General features: G+C 37.2%; 1 protein-coding gene across 1 annotated transcript; it reads right to left on the bottom strand.

Moving 5' to 3' along the window:
• Positions 1-1,120: 1,120 nt before the first annotated feature.
• Positions 1,121-20,240, bottom strand: ALX1 (ALX homeobox 1). The gene is made up of 4 exons (XM_008498017.2): positions 19,983-20,240; positions 17,232-17,536; positions 13,678-13,806; positions 1,121-1,773 (listed from the first exon to the last, which is right to left on the bottom strand). The coding sequence occupies exons 1-4, from the start codon at positions 20,212-20,214 to the stop codon at positions 1,453-1,455; spliced, it is 987 nt and encodes a 328-aa protein (XP_008496239.2). The 5' UTR covers positions 20,215-20,240; the 3' UTR covers positions 1,121-1,452.
• Positions 20,241-21,657: the final 1,417 nt, after the last annotated feature.

Below are 21,657 nucleotides of genomic sequence, written 5' to 3'. Positions count from 1 at the left end.
TTCATTTCAATTAATTTACTATGCCTTTATGAACCTGAGAGACTGACTGTTGCTTTCAAAGAGGCTGACATTTCACTCATCTGAAGGAGCTTGGAATGTGACAGGGGAAAGGGAGGAGAAGTAAATCAAAGCAGATAGCAATTCTCCAGATGTAAAGTATTTTTCTTCTCCTTTATTTTTTTTTCCACCAGAAATGTCAGAAAGTCTGCTGACATTTTAATTCCTTTGTGATAGGCTGGGAGCTGAAAGCCAAATCCTGCTGCCACTGCAGTAGAAAAGATTTTTCCTATCTACTTTAAAGGGAGCAAACCAGTCTTACACTCAGGAGGGGAAAAAAAAAAACCAAACAAAATGCACACACACAAAAAGTATCAGAAAACTATAGCTAAAAATGAATTAAAAAGTTATTGTATTCTTACAACATCTTGAGATCAGTTACAGGCTGTAACTGGCAAGCTTTGTTGGGCGCTTTTTTTCAATTTAACCATAGTATAACCAGAAAGAGTCAGTAAGACTGACTGGTTTCATAGTAAGACTTTGCTGTTTTGGTGGGTATTTTTAAAATCTGGATTCTGTTGTAAGTGTCACAGTATTGTCCCATGATCTTTTCTGGTCACCTCATTTTCAAGATACCCTGTCTGCAACCTTAAAGTTTTTACTTAAACATCAGCTGACTTACAGAATGTGCATGTCTTTGAAAACTCTGTTAAACACTGTGATCCTGTTTTTAATGATATGTTTGGCAAAAAAATCTCATTAACTTTAATGGAAATACACTCAGGTCCATAAAATAAGGGAGTACCCTCTACCCTCATTACATTAGTTGTGTCTTGATATAACTCCAACAAGCTCAACATGCGTTTAGCAGAACAGCAGTGCTGGCTCAGAGCAGCAGCACAGCACTGAGAGATGTCTGCACTGCAAATTCCACTTAAAACATGAAAAATCATGAGGTGAGAGGTGTGCTTAGAGATATATTTCATTATATTAGTGCAGTAAACTTTCATGATATTAGTACAGTAAACTTATTTTCCTTTACAGAAGTGTTCCCTTATGAAGTATTCATTTGTAAAACATTAATTTTGTGTACAGGGCTGTTAAAAACAATGGAGTAGACATATTTGCTTAATAGTTTTATTCTTTTTTGCAGGTTCTATAATCATATTTCATCAACTGGTACAACAAAACATATTTCTATATAAGAAAAAAAACAAAGAGAGCTTTTTGAGCTTGATGCCTGGTAAATCTATTTGGTTTATTGTTTTATTGTTAAATATTATATTGCATTTGTTTAAGCAGACATTGTGTATATTGTGATTTCTAGCATTCCACACGCAGCAGCATATTGTTATGTCCTTTAAATATGGGAAAATAAAAATGTTTTCAGTTTGCTATTTAAAAAAAAAAAAAAAAAAAAAAAAGGAAAGGAAACAAAGAAAGAGTACTGTTATATTACATGGCCCAGGAAATATTGGCAGCATGCTCTTTGGCTTTCATCCGTAGCACTGCAATGCTGGAGGACCTCCTTTCAAACTCCGGCTTGGTTTCAAAAGCATGTCCATTGGTTGCCCCAGAAAGTAAAGAGTCAGTGAAGAAATTATTCAGGGGCATGTGGCTGAACTGATTCTGGTGGTTTGAAAAGCCTGTGTAGCCAGAATCTGTCCGGGGTGAATGGGAGTAAGGTGTCATACAGGAGGATGTATCTCGTGGTAGCATGCAGGAGGTAACCACAGAGCCACTAGTCGCATTCCCTGCCCACAGATTGTTCTGAATCTGGAACATATAAAATGAATAAGATTAAATTTAGATAATTCATCTTTTGTTTTCTGCAATGCTTGGTTTGTTTTCCTTGACACATCCGTAATTTCCTCTAAAGCAAGCAACAAGTACTTAACTGGGTCATTCCCTTAAGAGCAAGGGCTGCTAAACCGTATTCCTATGCTCTGTAGCTCTTTCCTGAGGGTTTACCATTGAACCTCAGGATGCCATCAGCCCAGCCAGTCAGTAAAATTGCGGAAAGCACACAACTGACTTCAAAGAAGAGGTGTCAGAGGAGTGTACAATATCGTAGCTGTTTTTACCATAAAAGCTTCTCCTCATCAGAATTCTTTCTTAGTGTAATGGTAGGAAACAGTATAAAAGGGTGAACAAAACCAACCGAGATTTCTCAAGCTACAAAGCCAAGAAGTATTCGCAAAATTAAATATTGTGAAACCTTGCATAATTTCTTTAAAACAAAGTAAACCAGAAAATTCCAGCGTAGTTAATACATTCAAAAGCTTTCCTAAACTTGTTTCAAGGATGGTTTTAAAATAAAAATTATTTTCATTATGTTTTACATTAAGCTATACTTGAGGGCACTTCTGCTTCAGGTCTGAGCCTTAACTGGGAACTAAGGAACTAATTTTCCCTTGAAAATATTGCATGACAGACTAGGTGACAAACTTTGTGGTTACCAGCAATGTCTGCTGAAGATCTGGAGTAACCACATATACAAGCTTTGATGTGTAACGCCTTCTGTACTTGGCAGTCACTTAAAGCTTCATTCTGAGTCTCAGGCCTTCTCCTATCATTTATGTATAGATGCTATTTATGTATAGCTATTTTTCACATGTTTGTTTATAGATGAACAAACAGAAAGATTTTCAAGGCCTAGAATAGGCCTGATGGCAGTTCCTGTCATCATCTCACACTATGCATTATTTCTTTCCTCCTCTATTCATTTTGCCTTAGTCAAACTTCACACTCAGCAGCTGTCCTTCTGTCTCTTTAAGCTCTCTACTCATCTCTATATCAATCCTATACTTTCTGACATAATCTGACTTCTTTGGTCATTTTGCACTTGGGTCCCCCATTCCTTTATACAGCTTTATATTTCTTCTGTACTTTTTAATGACATCTCTTTCCTGAATGTAAAAAATAGTTTTTAAATGTACAAATATTGTGATGCAAGACATTTGTACTCCTCACTCACAGTACAGAATTTCTCAGCCATGAATCACAGAAATATACCATTTTTTTTTTCACTTTAATAAATTTGTCTTCACGCTAAAATCTGTTGTCAGTTTAGTATATCATTGCTCTGATTAACTGGGATTGAGCACACTTGTCTTCATTCTCTGCTATACCTCAGAGTAATTGCAATTTCTCTTTGGTTAGCACTGTTAAGTGAATTCTCACTGTAAACTTAATTGTGTCCTCATGTTCCAAGTCCATAGACAAAGGAATTTTGGCTTCAAAATATGAAGGTTATCTCACTAGATGAGTGGGGTTTTTTCTGCCAAATTTGAGGTCAATGGAAGTAATGAATTATGACAGACACACACATAACACACACAGAAAATGAAAACATGTTTCAAACGCTGACTTGTTTTTTTCCTATTGTCCTATTACTTTGCAAGAACACATATCCAACAAACCACCAACAAGCTAAAGAGATAAATTATGGTTCACTGAACTCATCTAGCTAAGATCTAGTGGCAATAGCAAGGATCAGATAATAAGAATCTTATTTTTAAAGTTAATGTTCTGAACGGTTGTATTAGTAGAGTCCATCAGAAGGTGACAAACTACCTTTGGTCTCTTTGGCAATTCCAGCAGGACGAAAAAAAAACCAGTAAACATTCCATTTTGGCTTCCTGGAGAAGAGTGGGGGAAAGTCACAGTAGCAATGTCTCCCCACACCCTTTGTCTGCCCAGCCCCTTGTTCACACAGACATGTGTGTACAGGCATGCACACTTCTACACCCCCTCATGTGAATGCCTTTCCACACACGTGCACACATGTACAGCTACTGAGGCACAGCTCAGCTGTCTGCTCCTGCATATCTCAGGTGGTCTGCTGAGAGGTAATGGAGGGAATAAGGTGCCTGGGGAAGGATGCTAAGGATTTTTCCTCCTTCTTGTGGGCCTCCTGAGATATACAAAAGGAAATCGACTCTAGTGAGAGTTTCAGAGCTTTCCAGTTCCCATTCTTCTCTTCTTCCTTCAACAGTTTTTAGGAGACTCTCAAACATCATCCCCATCATGGGAAGCCCTCTACAGCCTGACAAGATCCTCAGCTGCCCTGTTAGTCCTCAATTAACCTAACTGCACCAGTTTGACTTATAATAAACATTTTTTTTTTTTAATCTTCAGAAAATGGGTGATTTATCTGGAGAACATAATATACCTGGACCTATGTGAACCATTGCCTTGCTCACAACAATTTGTTACATTCAGCCACGCAGGGCATCCCAAAGAGAGCAGTACATCTCTTATGGCTCAGGATTCAAGGATTCCTGAGAGTCCCATTACTTGGGAGGCTTCTCAGATCCTAGTACAGATTTACAGAATACGGCAAGAAGGAAACAAGGGACTCTGAAAAAAATATAAAAACTCTGGTAGTTAAGTGTATGGCAGATGGGAAGCCAGCCACTAAAACTCATAAGGCTTGCTGCCTTCTCAGAATTGGTGAGTTTGGAATACAGAGAAGAGTGTGAAAGAAGATAACAGCTGAAAGCCTTTAAGATCCAGAGAATATCTCCACTTGAAAGCCCAAGCTGCACGCATTCTGTCTCAGTCATGAACTGAGAAAATCAGAAACCTGGTAATTCCCATAATAATATTTATCCTTTTTTTTTGTTGCTGTTCATGAACAGTATAATCTTTTAGTTGTACTTTACTGGATTTCATGGTTACATATACATTTCCTGAAGCAGCAGCAACAGATTAAGCAGCTGTTGAGGATATCTTTCCCTTTCTTCCTACAAAACAAGTCATCCATTCCTCTTTCCTTGCTGCTCCATTTCAGTTTTTTTGATGGTGCAGTCCTTTACAGAATTCAAGCAGGGAGCTGATACAGATATAAAAAAGAATCCAGAAAAAACCAAACAAACAAAAAGTCAAAAAAACTCCCCTACCATATATTTCAAGCACATGTACACAGAACCCTATTTTTTTTTTTTCTTTTTTTTCTTTTTCTTTTCTCTTTTTCTTCTTCTTTTTCCTTTTTTCTTTTTTTTTACTTTCTTTTTTTTTTCGGTATTTCCAGGCTTAATTGTTAGAATCAGAATCTTCACAACAGGATGAATTTTCTCAGGAAGAGACGGCTTCATCTATGCAGCATCTAAGACCTAAATCTGCATAAGCTCATCATACCCAAAGCTAACTCACATGTGACAAAGTCTCATTTATCTGACTTACTAAGATGTCTTTCTAAGAAACACTGTGCCAAATGCTGCAGTTGCCTAGGCTGCACAGACATAATTATGGGAGGAATTTTTTTTTTTTTTAATCTGTTTAAATAGGAACATGCACGAGTTTGACTTTAATACAGTCAAGATGGGAAGACTTCAAAAAGCTCAGAGGCTCAGTTTGAAAGTGCCCAATAACCTATGTGGTCTGCAGCTATCACAAAATCACTCTTTCCTTCTATATTTCTAGAAGTTTGCTTTGCAATAAACTAAGTTTAGTTCCACCAGTTTCCCTGATATTTTTATCCTGGGCAAGTCTTTCTTCAATTTAGCTTCAGTGAGATTGCACAGGTGTAAATGAGAACAGAATTCAGCTGCAAATCCTAAAATATACTAGTGTCTTGTTAAAGAAATATGTGAACAAGCTATTCATTCCTAAATATTTCAAAGGAGTCCCCTAGATTTCTTCCTTAGAGGAAGGAATCCAAATTAGTAAACTTAACTTCAGAAATGCCACAAGATGCTAGGAAAGCTTTACATCTGCTCTCATGAGCCGGTTAGATTTTTCAAAAGAATGTTTCAGTCATAATAATTTTCTGTTCACTTTAGTTGGTTAAGTGACTTCACTTTTGATACCAGATTCTCATTTCTTAGCAAGGATTTACAGCATAAATATGTTAGAATGGAAGTTAGCTGAGGAAAGTTTTCCTGCATTAAAAATTAATACAGTAATGTTTTACAATAAGTCAAAATTATCAGACCTTTTTCTGGTACGTTGGAAGGAAAAGAGACATTATGTACATGAATTTAAAGAAAATATTTTTCCTCTTAAACTCTTGTGTGATCCATGAACTATATAAAAGGCAATTCAGAGACTGTGAATGAGGCTATACATACAGCACATCTCTGGTTTCTGTTAACATCACAAACAACTTGAGCTTTGCTTTTGTGGTTACCATGAAATTACCAGAGCCCTTCAACATATTTACCTACTGCATGTTTTATGCACACACGCATGCACACGCCCTTCCCTTAAAAAAAAATAAAATAAAAAATAAAAATAAAGTCAAATTTCATAGCTGTGACAAAAACATAACTGGAGAGTTATGGTTGTTAACACGGTTATGATATCATTTCCTCAGCATATGACCTTCTGCTTGACACTGCAAAGGAAAATTAGCTTAGGTAATAGGTCATCCCACTTGGTGTCATTGCTTTTTTCCTATTGAAATTTCAAGCTTCTGGATCTTCAGCTTTCTTACATAACACGTGAAGAAATCTCATAAACTCAGATCTCCAAATTTTCTGAAAGATTTACCTATCACTTACCCAGCTTTGGTTCACCTATCCCCATATGTCTTGTCCCATGTTATCTTGGTCACTGTTCTATCCAGATTGGAGTGTGTATCTATAAGCACTCACAGCCTCTATGTGAGTCGATGGATGTTTTAGTGCTTCACATGTTTTTAAGATCTCTAGATGCAAAGTAATAATCTCTTAATGTCGTTGATACTCTATAACATATGTTAATGTTGTTAGATGTTATATTTACTCTTGGAATTAGAAACTATACATTGAGTCTGTTTTCAGGGTGTTCCTAGGCATTGCAAGGGAGACAACAGTGACACAAACTAGTTAGAGAAGATCTGTGAAAGACAGAGACTGGTTGAATATTTTTAAAAAAAAACTCCCCTCTTTATCTGAAGAAACAATCTTTTTACCGCCAGGAAAAAAAAAAAACAAAAACAAAAAACCAACAACAAAAAAACTAAACCTGTGCTTGCACAAGTTGCTGCTTTAGGCAGGTTAAATGTAATTCCTGTTAAACTGCTCAAAACTGTTGGTTTACAACTCATGATCCATGCGCTGCAGTTAACCCATCAGTGCAATTGATTTGGTCTGTCACTTGCCACAGTACTTTTTTCTAGGGCCTCTTAAGGACATCAAGAGTGTGGGCAGAGATTTTCCTCTACTGCCTGAGTTTGTAGCTTCATAAGTACTCAGAATAATTTAAACTGAAAAGGACCTCTGGGATTGTTAATCCAAACCTTTGCTCACAGCTAACTTTGAAATTTAATCAGGTTACTCAAACTCTATGAAGTCCAGTTTGGAGTAACACCAGCTACAGAAATTTGAGAACTTCTATGAGGAATTTGTTCCAAACCTTTACCATTCTCATTGTATTTTTTCATTTATGCCAAGACAGAATACTTCCTCATGTAATTTATGATCATTTTATACGAGCCCTTGGACCTAATGAACATGTGAAGATCATGTGTGATGTATTGGGTTCAGGTACATATGTGAGAGCTGCAGCACACCATTTTCAAATATGTCCATAAAATGCAAGTTGGCCCTTGATAGTGAAATTCTTAATGCTACAGTTCTACTGTATCTGAAAGATCCATTTTAGGCCATAAAGCCAGTGAATAAAGAAAAAATCTGTTCATCTTATTTCATACTTAAACAGTTTTCTAAGGTGCAAAATAATGCAGATTTAAAAATTCATCAAGCTTTCATTCTTATATGTGATGTTTTGCAGATAAACTATAATTTCTCCCTAATTCAGCCTTAGGGCCAGTTATTATAAGAATTAACTACATTTCAAATCTATGATGCAGTTAAAGACAATATTTCATACCTTGAAAACTACTACCATTACTACCTCAGAAGAAAAATTAATTTGTCTTATAGATAATCCCCAGCTAAAGTCACTCTCACAGATTTTAAATATGTTTGGCAAAATAAAATAATAACAAAATAAAATAAAATAAAGTAAAATAAAATAAAATTAAGCAAATTAAAACCAGCAAACAGATTGTTGAGACTGCAAGGAGGACCACATACGGTGATGGTTTAGAACCAAGAAAAAATAAAAGCACAGTGCACGGACTACTTTGTGTGGAGCAGACACCACCCAAAAAGATTAGAAGTGTTCCTCTTGCTAGAAGATCATCCAAAGCAGTGCAACAGTTGGCACATACACAGCAAGCAACATACCATCCAGGTGGTGGCCCAGCCCAAGCTCCATGTTGTCACAGCTAGATAGCATGAGTGTATGGTAAAATGTCTTTGAAGCTGGCTCAGATATGTCTACCACATCTACTTAATCAGGGCACCCATAATCCTAATGAACTATTGTGATTCACTGTCATTTGTATGTCTACTACAGTTAAAAGAATGTTTAAGTCATATAACATGTGGTGCCTAATATATGCCATATGAAAGATTTAATTGGAGCATGTAACTTTGATTATTGCTAATGAGAATTACCCATATGTACTAAGGCTCAAGCAGAACTGTAATGGTGATCCAAGGACTTAGTACATAACACATGTATACTGATACCGCTTCTACACTCTTTGATTACTAAAACAAATCATGTGATGCCATGCTGTTCAACATATTTAATTTGATTTATCAGTCTGATCTATGAAATTTTAACTCCAGCCTCTTCCTTCTATTTTTGAGGTTTCAGCATTCCTCCTTCTTTCTGCACCTTATGTATCACTCCAACTCCCATACTTTTGAAACTTCTTTTTCTCCTCAGGTCTTCCACATGCAGTAGGCTGGGTTTACCACATCAAAAAAATTAAATTCAGCCCTGTCCGAATCTTGCCTGCATCTTCAAGTAAAATAGAGACAAGCAGTATATATCACACATAGTAATAGGAGGGAAAGTATAATGGTGACAAGGCAAAGCTCTTCACAAGAGCTTAGAAGAACAATGACTGATTGAATTAGACTCAAAGACCAAAAAATAAGAAAAAATGCAAAATATGGGATGAGATTAGGTAGGGGGGAAATACTGAGCCCTATATCTGTTTTTCAAGGATACAAGTTAGTATTTATTTTCCTACTAACGCACATACGTTTATAAAAATGATGTCTTCATAAATTTAACTCATAGAGGTAAAGCTAGATGTCTGTGTGATAACAGTGTAAGCTTTTGATCAAATTTCATTCTTATGTGTGTAGATAAGGAGACCATAAAAAATAAAGTTTATCTCAGGTTTTTTGGTCCTTTGGTACTTATCATAGTGAAACTTTAAATCTGACAAGGGCAAGTAACAGCAGCCTTTTCAACAGGCATAGGACAGGAAAAATAGTCAAATGAAGATTTTTAAGGAATAAGAAGAGCAAGAATAAGCAACCTTTTAATTATTGCTTCCCCAACACATAGTATATAGATCCACCTAAGAAAACTACAAATATCTGCAGCTGAAGCAAGAATCAGAGATAAAAATACACTATTAGAGATCATCTTACCTATTTTATAGCTTATCTTTCAGGAAGAGTAGACTTTATTGACCAATTTTCCACCAGTTTTAAAGGGAACACATCTCTGCCGTAGAAGCCCTTCTTATTCAGTTTCCTAAGCTCAAGTGTCTAATATCTATCTGACCACCATCTGCCTCCCTTTAAGCGTGCATGCTTCTTGCAAGCCTTGTTCATCAGTTATTGAGGTTACAAGATCGAGTGCTGATTGTTCACTGTCATTTACTCAGATAAGTTGAGGTAAGCGTCTCCATAAAGTGAATCTGCACTCATTTCCTCACTTATGTTAGGATGTTGCCTCTTAGCTTTCATGCTGTCTGCAGAATACTGCTGACAAATGAGGCTCAAAATGTCTGGCACCACAGTTTTAACCAGTCAACTATTTTCCGAGTGCACTTAAGATGGCTTAGACTACAATGCGTTGCCTCTGCAACAGAAACTCGAAGCTTAAATACTGACACTAATGAAACTGAAACATTTTACTGTAATGAATGAAAAGTACTGAATATAAGATTTTCCTATCAAAAGTCTTTTATTCAGCAAAATGTTTTTAAAAGTTAAATTTTCACCTGAGTGAAAACTTAACAACTCTGTGGCGTTTGAATGCTCAAGTTTAGAAAAAAACATGTGAATAACAGATGATTATCCTGTAATATTGTACTAACTGTTTACCTCTGGAATCCAGGTGTTACCAGTGTAATTAACAGAAGATCTGTTTGTGGAGAATTTGGACAATTTATTAAATACTTAACCTCTTTGAAGTCAGCTGAGCAAGTATTTTGCACAATAAGCAACACCTAAAGTCAACATACTGTAAAATAATTAGTTAGAGTGAATTAGCAAAGCAAACAAGTATGGTCTAGGAAAAGACAAAAAAAAAAAAAAACTAGAAAAAAAGAAAAAAAACACCCACCAACTAAAATACCTTATTACTATTTTTAAGTTAAAGTGTAATTTAATAGCAAAATTAGACTGGATTAGACAAGTGGGGGTTGGCCCAAACTACCTTCAGAGATCCCTTCCAACCTCAACCATCTTCTGATTCAGACCCAATTGTCTACTTGAATTAGGCTGGAAAGATCATTTACTCATAGGAAAGCATCTCAGGTTTATATTATCACACAATGCATGGCAGTATCATGTTCTTAATTTGTACTTGATGGAGACAACTGTGAAGAGACTAAGCAGGGGTCTCCACACCCTCTGTTGACTGCAAAACAGACTGATGTTTCTGATGGAATGCAAGTGGGATATCTCTTGTGGGAACATATCCTTGGTGGGGCTCAAAACAGAAATCTTCCAACTGCAAATTCATATAACTCACACCAGAAATTCATTCATTCCTGTTCCTTCTGTAACAAAGCATTAAATATCTCAGCTTGATTTTTTTCCTTTTTCAACATCGTCTTATATTTTTTGCCACCAATAGAGGGTCTGTTTACCCCCATGTTAACAAAGGCTTCATAAATAAAACAAGCTCCAGTGATTTGTATTCCATGATGTCCAAAAAAAACTAGTTACTCAAAAGTATGGCAAAGTTTGTCTAATATTTAGTGATGTCAATGCCACAATAAAAGTGCTCATAAACAGGAAAAAAAAATTAAAAAGAAAAAAAAAGATGGATATGTTGTTTCTTTTCTTGCACTAAGTGTATTGAAATAAGGGAATTAGGGAATTGTTCCAGAAAAACAATTTATAACACTGAAATCAAATGTGCAGGCCTCAGTTTTAAATATCTGTTTCTGCTTGTGCTGTAGGATAGTTTAATGAGTTTATAGCAAGTCATGTACTGTTTTATTATTTTCCATAAGTGAGACAATTATAAGTAGACATCCAAATCAAAAGATTTGAATTTAATGATGTTCGTAGTCATTGAGTTTGTAAAACAGATTTTCATTGTCTCAAGTATTCTCATGGGAAGTGTTATATATTTGACATACACATGGTCTCCAGGTCAGCAAGAATGCAAACTTGCATTGATCACTCTGTGGTAATTGCCTGGGTACCTACTCATATTCCATTTGGATGCCTATTCATATTCCATTATACAGAAAAGTAGTCCACCAAGGAGTAAGATGGCTTGGTTTTAGCATGTAGTCAAACCAGGCATTCCAGCACACTGCTGAAATAATCAGTGTAAAGTGTACTCACACCTTCACTTAGCTTCTTGTTCCTGTTCATGAAGTGCAACACCACTTTCTCATACAGGTAACCAGACTCAATAATGTGTTTGTGCCTGTGTACCCATAGTGTGTTAATCTGTGGTTATAGATGAGTGTTATATACTTATGTTCATGAATGAGTATATGCTTTATGTTTCTAGATGGTTTAGAGCAGCTTTATTTAAGATTATGGTGCCAATGTTTTCATTTCAATCTCCTGTTTTTAAGAACTTATAAATCAATGATGGAAAGTTTTTCCAGGCTGAAACTTAGTTGTATCATCAGCCTGGAAAAGATTTTAAACAAATTCATAAATAGAGATGCTGTGAATTCACTCATCATTTTAGCAATATGAAGTATTGAATAGATATTTCATTGGGTTAAGGTTTTTATGGATGATATAACTCAAAAGCGCTTCTTTTTTAAAAGCATGACTTTTAGGAAAAACATCCTAAGTGCTTATCAATGGCTTGCATTATTCCATTAGCTTGTGCAAATTAAACTTCTATCAATCGGGAGCATTTGTCGATGAATACAGGATGAACTTGGAGACACAACATTTAGACTAGTTCCTTGTATCATCTGTTGTGATGCTACAGATACGACCGAAGGCCCTTCAAGAGATCCTTGAACATCCTAAATGACTGCATCTATGTCTTTTTGAATAGGCACAGGAGTGCTTAAGGTCTTTTTGCACACCTCTACCTAGGTAGGTCTCAAAAAAGTATTATGTCCACCTACTTAAACATGGAGTATGTTATGCAACAGTTTCTGATGTAATTTGTGCTTTTGACCTATTTTATTATAAAATAGTATTAGGCAGACATTTAAGTGCCATCAGATCTGAAATGGTTATGATCAGGTTCTGAAGTGGTCACTGATGCAAGCACTAAACCTAGTAACATGCAACCCCTCAGAGGTAAAGCACTGTAAGCTGAGTAGATGATACATGGACCCAAGACTTCTGGTTCAAAGCTAAGCCAATGTAAAGCACACCCAAAGTAAGCCCATGTCAAATTTGACTATCTTCTTAAGGCTAGCAGAGGCTCTGCTACTGTAAGAACTAGAAGAGCACCAGGACACCAGCAGTGGAAGTACTCTACCATAAGGATGCAAACAAGATTTTTTGCTTTGTATGGTGCTTTTTTTTTTTTTTTCCATTGCGTGGTAAAAAGCAATGGAAAGCCAGAAACATGAGAAACAATGGATTCAGAATAAAAACATATTCACTGTACTAAAACAAGCAAGCAGGAAAACAATAGCAGAGAGCAAGACATTAAACCAAGGGACCAGAGAACAGAGATAGAAGATTATGATCTTTTTACATAGTATACCTTACTGTATACTAAAGGAGCACTGAAAAAGAAAATCAAGTTAAACAAACTGTTACTGTCTAAGAGAGCTCTCTTGCAACTCTGCCTCCCTCTCCCATCCATGTACATTTAATTGTGATTGTCACCATTCCATGGAAGTAGAAGACTTGTTGTACCCTCCCTCAAGAAATGCTGCACATTTAATACGTCAGAAGGAAATTATGTAGAGATCATGTAGCGTATGCTTCATCTTATCAAACTACACAAGATCAGAGCTGTTAAGACAGTTGTGTTTGTGAATATAATCATATAAAAATACCCCAGAAGTTAAATCCTGACCCTATTACATCATTCATGTCAATCTTAATGAGTCTAGACTTCATCCAGAATTTGTGTATGGAACTAAAAGTGATTCAAATCCCCACATAGTTTTATGTGCAGAAAAGACTTAGCTGCGCAATCCTATTGCCAAGACATACATAACTTACACAGAAATCTACAGCTCCTAAGATTTTTGTTTTAAAAATACTTATATTTTAAGAGCTAATTATTAAGAGCTATTAATAATATAATAATTATTTCTATTAAATGTTGGAACTGTTGTTCACAGTGGTAGGTCCTGTTGATGTGTCTAAATATCACGGAAAGCTAAACAGAGGGAAGTCTTTACGCATCTCCTGTGCATGTGTGTACCCGAGGATGGAAGAAAGGTAAATGTACAAGCAAAGTACTGCTTGGTCTTTACTGTACCTGAGGGTAGCTGTCAGTCCGTGGAAGAACAGATATATCATAAGTGGCAGCAAAATGGCTCTTAGCTTGCTGGATCTGGCCATAACGTTCTCTTTTCCTCCATTTCGCTCTTCGATTCTGGAACCAAACCTATAAGATATGAGAAAACAATCATCAGAGTAAACTTAATTGCACGCTGTGCAAAGAGTGTTAGGTTAAAAACCAAGAAATTTTGGACAGAAGCTTTGAAAATTTCTGTTTATCTAAGAATGGGAAGATCTCTACCTGAGGATAAATTTCTTGCAGTTTCAGTTTTCTTAATGTCAGATCTGCTTAAGTTATTTCTGGCTATTTTTAAAGTATGTACTAATTTCTTTCTAGTGTCTAAAAAAAACCTCAAACAAAAACAAAAAAAATTCAGAAGTAAGAACAGCTTGTCAGGCAGAGTTCCATTCTGTAGAGTCAAATTTTCAAGAAATTTTCTCTTAGTTTCACATGTCCACTGTCTTGATATGACAACATATGATCTGCCTCCTCCACGTATGCATAACCTTTATTAAGTGTGGAGATGAAAATGTAGGAAAAGTTGGCATCAAGATAGTCATCTGTGCTGGTTTCTAGAAGGAAGGATAACATGGCAGGAAGAGAATAAGAAATCATTAAATCACAGGCCTTTTAAAAAATGTTGTGACTTTTTTTTCACATTTGTGTTCAGTGATACCTGTTTTCAACAATGAAAAACTGAAGAATGACACTTTATGTTTAGACTACGAAATAACTTAGATCTGAAACAATGCCTTCTTGTCAAGTAAAACTATTATCTTTCGAGTTGAAGGGACTACTAAGGCAAGTAATTATTCCTTTATGAAAGTAATATTATCCAACTAAGTCTATATTGTTTATCTCTAAGGAAGCTCATTGCAACACTTTTTAAAGAACTCAAGCTCTTAAAAAAATAATTTTTCTCATGGAAGCAATGTCATTGGTCAGTCTTCCTGATAAATGGATTATGAATACTTTTGGACTGATACATATGGGAACAGAAAGGAGAGAGAGAGAGAGAGAAAGAGACAATGCCTGTGAATCCAAATTTGAGGGATATTTTCTGATCCCTGGTGGTAGAATATTTAAAATAACATTGTTTGGTTTATAATTCAGCTTCTGCCTTGATCTTTGGAGAATTCAACTGTTCTTTGATGTTGCTTAAGCAACCAGGGCATAATTTTGCTCATTTTAATTCCCAAAGAGCTGTGGCAAATTTTGTATGAGCAATCTTTTAAAACATACTTAGCAATCAAAGCAAGAACCATGCATTTAACTGCTGAGTATATATTGTTAAGGATATTGATGGCGAATTTGTATCGTTTATGATGCTTGAGGCTCAACAAAAAGAAAAGGAAAAATAAAATTCTCTTGTCTCCACAGGAGGCATCAAGAACACTCTGAGGGAATTTAGTCATGAGGTACTTTCATTGAAAAAAGACCTTGACAATCCCCTTAAAATGGGTGCCAATAACTTCACTGACATGCAGCAGGAAAGAGAACAACTTAGATAAATTAGGTTCAGGTTGCCTCTCTCTGCATGTTTGCAGGACAAATATTAAATTGGATGTTGATGAAATGGTGGTGAAGGGAAATGTGGGTAAGGTATCCAGCTGATCATTCTGCTAAACTAAATCAAACAATTTGCTTGAATTTATAGTAACTAAATGAGAAAAAAAGCACACATTTTTTTCCTTTGACAGTCCCCCAAAATGTTTCTGTTTACATCACTTTACTAGAAACTGACTCTTGGCAGAGATAAAGTAACCATTTGCCTCCACAAAGCAATGTAAAAATCTGCTGCTTGTTATACTTGAATTGCCAGATGCTTGCCTCTAATGATGTAAGGCCTTTCAAATTGCTTAATCTTGTGATGGAATACTGTTGCTACTCTGGATAAATATGATCACCATTTCCTTTCATATTCAGCATATGAAAAATTAAAAGATCAGTTATCTTTTAAGAAAGAGGATAACATATTTAAATAAAATAGCAATAGATAACCCGTGAAAGTCTGTTGCAGGCATGTATGTTTTTAGAGTTACTCCATTATATACATTTCTTCTACCATAGGAAGCCTCTAAAACTCAAGAAAAAACATGATAAAAATTCAGTTGATACACTTTAGTTTAATTCTCCACTCTCTGTTCTGACAATTAGTTTATTCTCAATATAGTTCTACTTATTCCAGAATTATGCAAGTGTAAGAATAGTTTTGATGTAATGTAAGGTTTTTTTTCTTTTTTTTTTTTTTTTTTTTTTTTTTATCCTATTGAATGGAAGTTTGGAAAATTGTACCAAATTTAGAGGGAGAAGGATTGCACAGAACCTGAATTAAAAGCCACTGAACTAAATTTCATCAATACCACTGATTCCATATTGATGTAACTAACACACAATTTTAGGCTGTATTTTCTGATGACATTGGTGAATATGCTGCCTGGTAAATAGACATGAAAAGAACACTTCTTTATAAAACTAATTAGCTGAGCTCATTTCTGAAAGTTATCCTGGTTTAATTTCAACTGTATGCATGTGCACTGGCATCTATTTCTTTATATACATGTGTGAGTATGTGTTTAATTACAAGTTGTGAAGTTGTTATCATATTCAAGTCACTAAATTAAAAAGATTAATCCCAGTCTGTAAGAACTGACAGACTGCCGTTCCCCAGATTGAAAGGATGAGTGCCATCAGAATGAGGAAGATCTGTAAAATAACATAAACTCACAAAACGTAGCTCACACTCTTTCTCTAAACGGGGAAAGGGCTGCATGTCCTGGATATTTAGCTTCTTTTCTCGCTGTTAAATGTCCAAAGTCATAAATATTGTTGAGATTACCATATGAGCACATACTGGATAAATCAGCATCGCATGCAGTTAGGATACTGAAGTAGTGCAGTAAGTGGTCAAAAGTATGTTCCATTACAAAAATCAGAATAGCATTATCCATCATTATGCAAATTTAAAAATGAGCAAAAGAATTATTTTTAAACTCATTCCAAACAGAGCTGACAGGATTACATCCTTGTCCTACATACACAAAAATATGTATATAATTTGCAGTTTTACTGCATACTTATTGGATTGAAATAAGGAATCTCATTATTTTTCCGATTGTGCGTTTCATGCTGTAATACACACAGAATCCTTTTGAATACAACTTGTGTGTTATCACCAGTCTGAGCTACTTGCAACATATCTCTTTAATGTGATTTTTACATGTAACACTTTCTTTATTTACTGCCCAGAATTCTGACAGTAAAACAGGACTACCACAGATCAAGACTGCTTTACTACCGATGTTGTTTTCTCAACCTTTAAACAACTTCCTAGTAGAGCAATACAACTTATTTATAAAAATAACAATTTATTTTAGTAGTGCAGTATAACAGCTCATATCCATAAAGAAATCAAGAAAAACAAGCTATTTGCTTTAGCTTTATGGGCTTTTGTACAGTCCCTAAGAGGATCACTTGCCAGTTCCTACAATGCACAACTTGCCATGGAAACGCCGAAGTTTGGTTCCTACCTGGACTCTGGCCTCAGTGAGCTCTGTTCTCAGAGCCAGCTGTTCTCTTACATAGACATCAGGGTAGTGAGTTTTCTGGAATACTTTCTCGAGTTCCTCCAGCTGCAAACTGGTGAAAGTTGTCCTGTGTCTCCTCTTCTTACTACTGGAGACATTGCTGTCACACTTATCACCAAGTTCATCCAGTTCGCCCTTCTCCTGCATCCCTTTCACCGGAGACATCCTGAGATTGCTGCAATTGTCCATGGGCCTGTTCAGCTCTGTGTGAAGGGGCTGTCCTTCCACTTTAGTAATCCCATAGTTCACTGTACACAAGGTGAGGGATGAAAATAACTAGTTAAAGGGGGGTGCTTAGGATTCGAGAGTTCATATAAAACAGTTTCTCAAGGAACCAGATTCTCTGTGCCTGGGTTTGTTCTAAGAGGCATCTGTAATATTAACCACAGACAAAGTAAAAACATTAAATCACGTTGAATTTTAACTGACAATCATATCTGAAAGCACTATCAGAATTTTTCAGTGTAAGGAGACTGCATGAGAGTACTTGAATTTTACTCTACCGCTAAAGTAGTTAATAATCCGTGAAATCAGCTTCAACTAGAGTAGCACAGATAAGGAGTCTTCCGAGTAAGCACAGATTTGCATGTAAGGTAAGTGGCACAAAGCTGTTGACAAACATGACTTTAGACTTGGAAGAAGATGTAAAAAACTCTACTGTTATGAAAATACAAAATAACTGTGAAGTAAACCAAGTAGCTGTAAACCGGCAAATCAAGAAGCAAATGAAACAAAAAGTTAGCTTCACTTTACAAATTCAATAAATTCCATATACCTTCACTTGGATTTGCAAAGTGGAATTGTTTCCAATTAAGTTTGTTATGGTTACAAAATACAGAGAGTTTCTGCAAAATGTTAACTTAATAAAAGAGATTGTTTCATACACTTTGTATAAGGATTGCAGGAACGATTTGTCTTCAAGTAAAATGTGAGTGTCAGAGATTAGAAATATTCCTCTGCAGGTTTTTAATGTCATGAAAACATTTTCTATTTTTTCCTGGTTTTACTTATCTGACATCACTGGAAAAGTCACACGATATATTACAGGATACAAAAAGGATTTTTACTTTGTCTCTCAGAACAGAAGAAAGGTTAAAAAAAGTTATTGAAATTAAAATCTACAAAGGTGGCGTCTAACACATGATAAGAACCTTTCTTCGGGATTTTCTCACATTCTTTGTAATTTATTTCAGTCCGATATGATTTTAACCAAACACAGGTTTTAGATACTTACCATCAATACACATATAGATAGGAAATTTCCCAAATCCCTCAAGGCACACATTAAATGAGCTAATTAGGAAAAACTTCTATTAAAAAATCAATTTTCTGTGATTTCTTTTAAATTGCACTTGCAGAAATCTGTCATTGTTTCTTCCAGACTGTTTCATACTAAAAAGATGTTCTCAAAAGAAAAAAAAAAAAAAAAAAAAAAAAGCTTCAATACCTATATGAAGTTTAAAAATGTAAGATACTGTTAGTCTCATTATTGCAGTGGATCTTAACTATGTTTTCCGATTCTGCTAGGAAAAAAAAAAATATATATATTTTTTTCCATACGTGATTTATATCAGATTGGAATAATGGGGAGATTTTTAAATGTTTCAAAAGTAAAACATTCCACATTCTCTTTGCTGATCAGCTGGGGGAAGGTAGGAATAAATAAATAAAAATAACTTCGCTGTTTGAAATAATCGAAGTCGTTTTCGGGCGATATGAAGAATCGCTATTATGCATTCTTCAGTAACAGAGAGAAAGAATAAATAAATAAATAAATAAATACATAACTAAGCCTCTCTGTCCTCGCAGTGCAGTTTTTTGTTTTGGGGGTTTTGGGGGTTTTTTGTCTTTTTTGGGGGGGGGAGGGGGGAGTTTGGTTTTTGGGGGTTTTTTTTGTTTGTTTGTTTTTTATTTGGAAGAACAGAACATGACCAAGAGACCTTCCTTTCCCGTCCTGTACCGCTACGGAGGAGCCGGCCGAGTGCCGGCCGTGCCGGGTGTTCCCGCAGCCACCCACCCCTGGAGCCGCCTCTCCCGAGGACTTCGCTCACTGAAACTCCCGCTGCCTGCAGGGGATGGGGAACTGGGCAGGGGGAAGGTACGGAGAAGCCGCCGACACGGCCGAGGGGGACTGGAGGCGACCCGGAGCGGCACGCGGAGGCCGAGGACTGAACTAGGGAGGCGGCCGAGCTCTCCCGCACCCTCCGGGCCCTGCCGGACGCTTTTGCTCCAACACGACAGCCTCGCCGCCGCCCTTCCCCATCCGTATTCTGTCCTGCCGGCCTTTCGGTGCCCCGGGCGGGCGGACCCGGAGCCAGGCGGGCTGTGCCGTCCCACTGAGCGCTGCGCTGCATCCCTCCGCTACCCGCCGCTCCCGCGGTGGCCAAGGGGAGAAGCCGAGAGAGCCGGACCGGGGCCGGCAGTGAGGGCAGCAGCAGGGTTGACGGCACTAAAAGGGAAAGAGCACATCGAAGCAGGCGATCGCCTTCCCCCACAATTATTATTATTAGTAGTATTGTTGTTGTTATTATTATAAGTATCACTATTATTTCCTGACAGCCCCTCACCTGCCAGTGCCCAAAGGCTGCACATCTGCCTTTGGTGTCCCCAGGCAAAAGAATCCCTGGCCTCGCTGGTACATCTGCAGGAAGGGCAAAGCACAAGAAGTAAAATAACACATGGAAGGCGACTCACCGTTGTTGTCCTGGCAGGGTGATGTCCTCTCCATCCTCACATGATGCTCAGCCCTTTGCAAAGGGTTGAAGGCCTGCACACATTTGCTGCCTGACGTTTTGCTATAAAAGGACTCATTGTCCAAAGTTTCCATAACGTGCTCCAAAGTGCCTCCTGCTCCCATGTAAAAGTCACTGTTCTTGCTCGGCTGGGTCTTCAGGGCAAACTTCTCGCTCAGAAAATCCATAATCATCTAAGGCTGTTTGAGAGCCTCTTCCCTAGGCAGAGGCTGGGCTGTGAGCAGGAGAGGGAGGGAGAGCGGTGAGTGGATGGGAGGGAAGGAAGGAGGGAGGGAAAGACGTTCGGAGCTCAGGGAGATGTTTAGCCTCTGAGCCTTTGATTTGTCTTGTCCTGAAACGGGGAACCCGAAGTTGCTTTTATATCTTGAAGCTCAGCAGGGCTCCTTATGCAACCTCCCATTTCTAATGAATATGAAAATAGGCAAGCAGCATAACTCCACCCCAGGTCCCCCAAGACCTAATCCCAACACAGGAGGGAGTTCCAGGCCCATTTTCGACAGACGGATCGTTTCAGACAGACAGACACGCACAGGCGTGCGAGGAGGGTGAGGGGAGACAGCGGAGGAGGGGGAACACATGAAAAGGACGTTTCCCCTCAGCAACATACTCACAGTTCTCCAGGGATCCTGGAAAGACAGAAATCCCTTGCTTTCCTCCCTCTCCCCCCAGATACCCGAGAAGTTTAGAGCAAGGTAATTTCAAGGGCACATATCCTTAAGTAAAGGATCTTCTTTAATCAAGTTTACTGATACCTCGATAGCTGCAGTCCTATTCTCTGAAGCTATAATATTGTGAACCGCTGTTCATTCTTTATTTAAACAGCTCAGAAGTTTGGTCCTAGAGTTAAAGAGAAGAAGAAATATTGTAGGCGGTTTTTTGTGTAGTGGGAATGGAAAACAGAGGAACTTAAAATTAGAAATTTCTCACATCAGAAACCAGCCTGAGAGGATTTGGCTGCTATCAAACAGACCTTCAGTTTGCTTATGTACGTGTGTGCAAAGTGGTTAAAACGGATCCTTTATTTTAAATCCCTTGAAATATTATAACTACCGACTTGGAAAAAAAAATACAGTTTCTAATTGAAAGTATTGAAACAAAGCCTCACATAATAATAACAATAATTAATAATAATAATAATAATAAAAAGAGAGAGAGAGAGGCATGCATTCCTATGGATATTGAAAAAGCCAGTGGTTTTCACCCAAAGTGTGAGCTTTGAAGTGTTGAATTTCTTGGTCCTTTAGTGAAGAAGTCTTTAAAACAAAGGCAAAAGGGAGACAGAGAACTTCTTAGAAAAGGCCCAAATTGTGGAAAGGAGCTGCTCCCTGCTTCTCCGTGAAAGGAGTAAAGTAAAACGGAGACAGAGATCACTTTAGATCAACACCACTGCAGCATCATGGGCCTGAGCTTGTCTGTTCTGTTACGGCTATTTTAGAACTTTGTTAAGTGGACCCTTAACGTGTGGACCCTTCCCACGTGTGAGGGGAAAAGAAGTGAAGCTTTAAAGAGCAATTGAAGTATAGTGAAGAGAAGGCCAGCGTATTTCCCGGCTAGCAGCTCCCCTCCTTCCGCTGATCTCCGTTCGTATATTTTTTTCGGAGACGGGTAGCTAAATG

The sequence above is a fragment of the Calypte anna genome, chromosome 1 (assembly GCF_003957555.1).
Source record: "Calypte anna isolate BGI_N300 chromosome 1, bCalAnn1_v1.p, whole genome shotgun sequence".
In the NCBI taxonomy this organism is placed as follows: Eukaryota; Metazoa; Chordata; class Aves; order Apodiformes; family Trochilidae; genus Calypte; species Calypte anna.
The sequence above is the reverse complement of the archived record's forward strand: the minus strand, read 5'-3'. Positions and strand labels throughout refer to the sequence as shown.